The sequence below is a fragment of the Micropterus dolomieu genome, linkage group LG17 (genome assembly GCF_021292245.1).
Source record: "Micropterus dolomieu isolate WLL.071019.BEF.003 ecotype Adirondacks linkage group LG17, ASM2129224v1, whole genome shotgun sequence".
In the NCBI taxonomy this organism is placed as follows: Eukaryota; Metazoa; Chordata; class Actinopteri; order Centrarchiformes; family Centrarchidae; genus Micropterus; species Micropterus dolomieu.
In genome coordinates this window covers 36,561,349-36,569,214 of record NC_060166.1, presented here as the reverse complement: position 1 = coordinate 36,569,214, position 7,866 = coordinate 36,561,349, and the positions used below count along the sequence as shown (strand labels likewise).

The window sequence follows — 7,866 nt, the reverse complement described above, 5'->3', positions numbered from 1 at the left end:
TACAAAGTCCAAACTGGAGGCCTGCATGTCAGCAATCGTGTCGCCGCCGCCGCTGCACTGATCGCTCTCGAACAACTCGGCGTCTATATGTCTCTCTGTAGTCTGGACGCCATGAATCAAACAGAGCACAGACGGTCTCTTCTGGAAGAAGTGAAAAGTAAACCATGCTCGGAGTAGAGATGAATAAAAAGACAATAACAGAAACTGAAGCTCAGCAGGAAGCCTTCAGGACCGAGGCCGTGATGTGGTCCAGTTCTGCTGCAGAAGACCAGAATAATAATAAACGGAAATGATCATTTAAGATGTCTGAAGGAGGAGTCGTTTCAAATGCACAGATTTATTTTTAAATAATGTACAAACAATACAAGACCAGGACAGACAGCAGGACCAGGACAGACAGCAGGACCAGGACAGACCATATGCAGGGAAATGTAGTTTCTTCAGAGTTCAGGCTCTTTAAAAAGGATCAAATCAAACAGAGTTCGTCTTCATGAAGCCGCTCTGATAACGGAAGTCTCGCTGTGGACGTCTCTGCTGAACCACCTGAGACTCTGTTGGACACCTGGAAACTGAGTTTCTGTTTGAGCTCTGAACATGCTGCCGCGTGCCGTAACTCCGCCCCCTCAGGGACTGAAATACCAAAGTAAAACCTCTCATCTCAAAGCTGGTCAAACCAGGAACTCATCAATCATTTGAAACTTTTTACCCACAATGCCTATCGACCACCTCAGGAAAGTAAACTCAGGAACAAACAGCCTCTGTGTTTGTGTTGGATAAGTTCAGCCTGCTGATAAGAGTTGGTCATGTGATGCTCTGCGGCTCGTCTGATTGGATAACGTCGGGACAGCTCAAGTGGTTGTAAACTTTAGGTGTGGTTGTTTTCCTGTCCGGTGCCTCCAGGTTGTAGGTGGGGTGTACCGGTGCGTGGGGGTGGCAGGTCGGGATCATCAGGATCAGACTGGGTCAGACTGGGTGTGCTTGCTGTCTCAGAGCAGCGCCTCCCTGTCAGTTGATCCGGGACGGGTGGGGTAGATGTGGAGCTGAGGGAGGTCGATGCCGTCGTTGTGCAGATCCTCCTGCTTCTGCAAACCGTGAAGTTTTAACACCAGGTCCCCGATGAAGACCTGCCGGGATGAGACAGGAGAACTCAACATGAGTACGTGTGGGCGGGGCCTCTTACATAGAAGGACCCATGTGGCACCGCCATGTTTCTACAGGAGCCCGAACAGACAAACTGCTCTACAGAGCACGCTTCAGCACTACGCTGAATACGTACGAAGAAGAAGAAGCAGTAGTGGTAGCAGTAGTAGTAGTGGTAGCAGTAGTAGTAGCAATAGTAGTAGTGGTAGTAGTAGTAGTAGCGGTAGCAGCAGTAGTAGCAATAGTAGTAGTGGTAGTAGTAGTAGTAGCGGTAGCAGCAGTAGTAGCAATAGTAGTAGTGGTAGTAGTAGTGGCAGCAGTAGTAGCGGTAGTAGTAGCACTGGTAGCATTAGTGGTAGTGGTAGTAGTAGCATTAGTGGTAGTAGTAGTAGCGGTAGTAGTAGCAGTGGTAGCATTAGTGGTAGTGGTAGTAGTAGCATTAGTGGTAGTGGTAGTAGTAGTGGTAGCAGTAGTAGTAGCGGTAGTAGCAGTGGCGGTAGTAGTAGCAGTAGCTATAGTAGTAGCAGTAGCAATAGTAGTAGTGGTAGTAGTATTAGCGGTAGTGGTAGTAGTAGCATTAGTGGTAGCAGTAGTAGTAGTAGTGGTAGCAGTAGTGGTAGCAGTAGCATTAGCGGTAGCAGTAGTAGCAGTAGCGGTAGCAGTAGTAGTAGTGGTAGTAGTAGTAGCGGTAGTAGTAGCACTGGTAGCATTAGTGGTAGCGGTAGTAGTAGCAGTAGCTATAGTAGTAGCAGTAGCAATAGTAGTAGTGGTAGTAGTAGTAGCGGTAGTAGTAGCACTGGTAGCATTAGTGGTAGTGGTAGTAGTAGCATTAGTGGTAGTAGTAGTAGCGGTAGTAGTAGCAGTGGTAGCATTAGTGGTAGTGGTAGTAGTAGCATTAGTGGTAGTGGTAGTAGTAGTGGTAGCAGTAGTAGTAGCGGTAGTAGCAGTGGCGGTAGTAGTAGCAGTAGCTATAGTAGTAGCAGTAGCAATAGTAGTAGTGGTAGTAGTATTAGCGGTAGTGGTAGTAGTAGCATTAGTGGTAGCAGTAGTAGTAGTAGTGGTAGCAGTAGTGGTAGCAGTAGCATTAGCGGTAGCAGTAGTAGCAGTAGCGGTAGCAGTAGTAGTAGTGGTAGCAGTAGCATTAGCGGTAGCAGTAGTAGCGGTAGCAGTAGTAGTGGTAGCATTAGTGGTAGTGGTAGCAGTAGTAGTAGCAGTAATAGTAGTAGCATTAGTAGTAGCAGTAGTAGTAGTGTTAGCAGTAGTAGTAGCAGTAATAGTAGCAGCAGTAGCAGTAATAGTAGTAGCGGTAGCGGTAGTGGTAGTAGCAGTAGTAGCGGTAGCAGTAGTAGTAGCAATAGTAGTAGTGGTAGTAGTAGTGGCAGCAGTAGTAGCGGTAGTAGTAGCAGTGGTAGCATTAGTGGTAGTAGTAGTAGCGGTAGTAGTAGCAGTGGTAGCATTAGTGGTAGTGGTAGTAGTAGCATTAGTGGTAGTAGTAGTAGTAGTGGCAGCAGTAGTAGCGGTAGCAGTAGTAGTAGTAGCGGTAGCAGTAGTAGCAGTGGCGGTAGTAGTAGCAGTAGCTATAGTAGTACCAGTTGCAATAGTAGTAGTGGTAGTAGTATTAGCGGTAGTGGTAGTAGTAGCATTAGTGGTAGTAGTAGCAGTAGCAGTAGCGGTAGCAGTAGTAGTAGTAGCAGTAGTGGTAGCAGTAGCATTAGCGGTAGCAGTAGTAGCAGTAACGGTAGCAGTAGTAGTAGTGGTAGCAGTAGCATTAGCGGTAGCAGTAGTAGTGGTAGCATTAGTGGTAGTGTTAGTAGTGGTAGCATTAGTGGTAGTGTTAGTAGTAGCAGTAGTAGTAGTGTTAGCAGTAGTAGTAGCAGTAATAGTAGCAGCAGTAGCAGTAATAGTAGTAGCGGTAGCAGTAGTAGTAGCAGTAACAGTACATAACATAACAGTCAGCACTCTGCTTTACACCAACACTCCAACGTTCACCCTGAAACACCAGGAGCTGAAGCTGCGTCTCAGTGCGTTCCATTTACCTCTGAGGTCGGAGCTGGGAATGACGTCACACACAAGTTGACGGCGTTCCAAGTCGGAAAACCTCGCTCAGCCAGCCGTTAGCCAGGTTAGCTACTGATACGCTGGTTTATTAAAAAAAACGCATTGTGCGGTATTTACTTATTTACTTACTAAACACTGTAGCAACACGACCACATACAGCTGTTGGACAGCACTTTGTGTACGAACATTTATATGAGTCACAAGTACACAGAAGTGCTAATAAACAGTATAAACTAGAACTTTCACCAACTGTTGATACCCCGACAGCCGTCTGTCTTCCGACTTCCCATGTCAAATGGAACGCATCATATTCATACTCTGACTTCCTGTCTGTGGCTCAGCTGCGAGCCCATTGGTTCCTCCTGAATACATAAGCTGCGTTTCGACCAAAGGAACTATTCCCCGGAACTAGGAACCTTTGGAGGAACCAGGGTCTAAATGTAGTTCTGGGGTCTTCATTTTACCCCCAAAAAAGTCCCTGCTCCGGGGGTAGTACTTTCCGAAAGTACCGGTACTTTGTGGGGGCGGGGCTTGCCTTGCATTGAAATACTGTATGGGCGAGTAGAGGCTACTGGCTTTAACTGGAGAATGTCGGCTGTTTGTCTACGACTGCTCGTCTCTTTTCCACCTTTGCTTAAAAGCTTTGGTCGAAAAAGCGGCTATAAACTCAGCAGCAGGACGGTGAACGAGGGGCCGAGTCAGAATAAAGTCCAGTGAACGTGGATCAGTTTGACGTCTCGTTCAGTCCGAACTCCTGAGGACAGAAGCTGCTTCTTCCTGGTTCTCACCTTTGCGTTGTTGCAGGACTGAAAAATCTCCTGTGAAGACAAAGAGGAGAGAGACAGCGTGAGGAGGACAGTAGGACGGACGGACGGACAGACAGACAGACAGACAGGTGTGCACTTACCTGCAGTCTCCGCGTCCTCTCCTCGTCTGTCTTCAGGTCCAGCAGCTCATCAATGTTCACCTCCTCCGGCATCTCGTCCTCCTGAACAACATCACACGGCTTCGTCAAGTCAAAACACAAACATTGTTCACCGTTCGATGACATCACTGCGTCGGCGGTGTCTCCCCACGTCACATTTTCTGTTGCAATAAATGTCTTTATTTTTGGAAAGGGGAACACAAAATTCAGTTGGCGGGGACAATTCAGAATCTAAAAATAGAATGGATAACGCAGAAATCAGTACATTTTAAGTTTTCTAGCTTAAGTAATGTTTCTGAGACAATGCAGGTCTGTTTTCTCTATATTTACACTGCATTGCATGTTTTCTTACTGTGCCAAAAACAGCTTTGTCATAGCGCTAACATCTGTTTTTCAGAACATTTTTAACAAATGCTTTCAAAAAGTGGTGGGAAAGTGTCCCCAGCGTCCCTGGTGTAAAGGACACCTCTGCAGGTGGCGAGAATAGACTGATTTTCTAATGTTTATTGTGAATGACCGTCTAACTCAGCCAGTTAGCAGCTGCATGAAGCCTTAGATGTTACATGGAACAATAATGGAGAGCAGGAGCAGAAATAACACGTGTGAGCAGTTCTATCACAGAATATTATTAACAGTGAGGACACAAAAACTGGTCCACATCTTCTCAAGCACTCTTGTCTTCCAAAACCAGTCAGACTCAGGTTATGTAGCTGCTGTATCAGCTGAAACGCACGAGCATCCAGGCTACTTCTACTACTGACACGCACACACAGCATCCCGCATTCATCGATCCACCACACTAACGTTGGTTACGTTAGCTCGTACTTTCTGTAACGTTAACGTTCGTGTCATCTGCTGCAGCCGCTGTCAACATGAGCGGCAGCACGTTCAGCTGCAGGATTACCAAAACACTGAAAGAGTGTACTTACGGTTTGATTTCGTTTCACTTCTCATTTAGTGATTCACATCAGTTAATTTCAAACTTGCGCAGAGTGACCGCCGCGCAGCTGCGTTGTTGTTTGGCAGGTCACGTCAGACCCCGCTCACAGGCCGCGAGCATACCGTGTGTTACTGTTTGTTACCATGTGTGTTACCGTGGGTTACTGTGTGGGTTACTGTGTGTGTGTTACCGTGTGTTACTGTGTGTTACTGTTTGTTACCGTGTGTTACCGTGGGTTACTGTGTGGGTTACTGTGTGTGTGTTACCGTGTGTTACTGTGTGTTACTCTGTGTTACCGTGTGTTACTGTGTGTTACTGTGTGTGTGTTACCGTGGGTTACTGTGTGTTACTCTGTGTTACCGTGTGTTACTGTGGGTTAGTGTGTGTTACTCTGTGTTACCGTGTGTTACTGTGGGTTACTGTGTGTGTTATTGTATGTGTTACTGTATGTTACTGTGCGTGTTACTGTATGTTACTGTGTGTGTTACTGTATGTTACTGTGTGTGTTACTGTGTGTGTTATCGTGTCTTACAGTGTGTGTTGTCGTGTGTTTGTATTATCGTGTGTTACTGTGTGTTACTGTGTGTGTTTCCGTGTGTTATCATGTCTTACTGTGTGTTACTGTATGTTACTGTGTGTTATCATGTTTTACTGTGTGTTACCGTATGTTACTGTATGTTACTGTGTGTGTTACTGTGTGTGTTACCGTGTGTTACTGTGTATGTTACTGTGTGTGTTACTGTATGTTACTGTGTGTGTTACTGTGTGTGTTATCGTGTCTTACAGTGTGTGTTGTCGTGTGTTTGTATTATCGTGTGTTACTGTGTGTTACTGTGTGTGTTTCCGTGTGTTATCATGTCTTACTGTGTGTTACTGTATGTTACTGTGTGTTATCATGTTTTACTGTGTGTTACCGTATGTTACTGTATGTTACTGTGTGTGTTACTGTGTGTGTTACCGTGTGTTACTGTGTATGTTACTGTGTGTGTTACTGTATGTTACTGTGTGTGTTACTGTGTGTGTTATCGTGTCTTACAGTGTGTGTTGTCGTGTGTTTGTATTATCGTGTGTTACTGTGTGTTACTGTGTGTGTTTCCGTGTGTTATCATGTCTTACTGTGTGTTACTGTATGTTACTGTGTGTTATCATGTTTTACTGTGTGTTACCGTATGTTACTGTATGTTACTGTGTGTGTTACTGTGTGTGTTACCGTGTGTTACTGTGTATGTTACTGTGTGTGTTACTGTATGTTACTGTGTGTGTTACTGTGTGTGTTATCGTGTCTTACAGTGTGTGTTGTCGTGTGTTTGTATTATCGTGTGTTACTGTGTGTTACTGTGTGTGTTTCCGTGTGTTATCATGTTTTACTGTGTGTTACCGTATGTTACTGTATGTTACTGTGTGTGTTACTGTGTGTGTGTTACCGTGTGTTACTGTGTGTTACTGTGTGTGTTACTGTATGTTGCTGTGTGTGTTACTGTATGTTACTGTGTGTGTTACAGTGTGTGTTTCCTTGTATTACTGTATGTTACTGTGTGTGTGTTACTGTGTGTGTTACCGTATCTTACTGTGCGTGTTACTGTATGTTACTGTGTGTGTGTTACAGTATGTGTTACCATGTGTTACTGTGTGTGTTACTGTGTGTGTTATCGTGTCTTACAGTGTGTGTTATCGTGTGTTTGTATTATCATGAGTTACTGTGTGTGTTACTGTGTGTGTTACCGTGTGTGTTACTGTATGTTACTGTGTGTGTTTCCGTGTGTTATCATGTCTTACTGTGTGTTACTGTATGCTACTGTGTTACTGTGTGTGTTACCGTGTGTTATCATGTCTTACTGTGTGTTACTGTATGTTACTGTGTGTGTTACTGTGTGTGTTACCGTGTGTTATCATGTCTTACTGTGTGTTACCGTATGTTACTGTATGTTACTGTGTGTGTTACCGTGTGTTACTGTGTGTGTTACCGTGCGTGTTACTGTATGTTACTGTGTGTGTGTTACAGTATGTGTTACTGTGTGTGTTACCGTGTGTCTTACTGTGTGTGTTATCGTGTGTTACTGTGTGTGTTACTGTGTGTGTGTTTCTGTGTGTTATCATGTCTTACTGTATGTTACTGTGTGTGTGTTACTGTGTGTGTGTTTCCGTGTGTTATCATGTCTTACTGTATGTTACTGTGTGTGTTACTGTATGTTACTGTGTGTGTTACAGTGTGTGTTTCCTTGTATTACTGTATGTTACTGTGTGTGTGTTACTGTGTGTGTTATTGTATCTTACTGTGCGTGTTATCGTGTGTTACTGTGTGTGTTTCCGTGTGTTATCATGTCTTACTGTGTGTTACTGTATGTTACTGTGTGTTATCATGTTTTACTGTGTGTGTTTCCGTGTGTTATCATGTCTTACTGTGTGTTACCGTATCTTACTGTGCGTGTTATCGTGTGTTACTGTGTGTGTTTCCATGTGTTATCATGTCTTACTGTGTGTTACCGTATCTTACTGTGCGTGTTATCGTGTGTTACTGTGTGTGTTTCCGTGTGTTATCATGTCTTACTGTGTGTTACCGTATCTAACTGAGCGTGTTATCGTGTGTTACTGTGTGTGTTTCCGTGTGTTATCATGTCTTACTGTGTGTTACTGTATGTTACTGTGTGTTATCATGTTTTACTGTGTGTGTTTCCGTGTGTTATCATGTCTTACTGTGTGTTACTGTATGTTACTGTGTGTTATCATGTTTTACTGTGTGTTACCGTATGTTACTGTATGTTACTGTGTGTGTTACTGTGTGTGTTACCGTGTGTTACTGTGT

The 7,866-nt window shown here is 44.4% G+C and overlaps 1 protein-coding gene across 2 annotated transcripts in view; it reads right to left on the bottom strand.

Moving 5' to 3' along the window:
- Nucleotides 1-341: 341 nt before the first annotated feature.
- LOC123986143 (protein phosphatase 1 regulatory subunit 14A-like) overlaps nucleotides 342-7,866 on the bottom strand; it is a 25,059-nt gene continuing 17,534 nt past the window's right edge. For both annotated transcript variants that reach the window (XM_046074249.1, XM_046074248.1), the window contains 3 exons: nucleotides 4,106-4,186; nucleotides 3,987-4,016; nucleotides 342-1,124 (listed from right to left, as the gene is read on the bottom strand). In XM_046074249.1, the coding sequence (XP_045930205.1) occupies nucleotides 987-1,124; nucleotides 3,987-4,016; nucleotides 4,106-4,186 (249 nt within the window). In that variant the 3' untranslated portion in view covers nucleotides 342-986. The remainder of the gene's footprint in view (nucleotides 1,125-3,986; nucleotides 4,017-4,105; nucleotides 4,187-7,866) is intronic.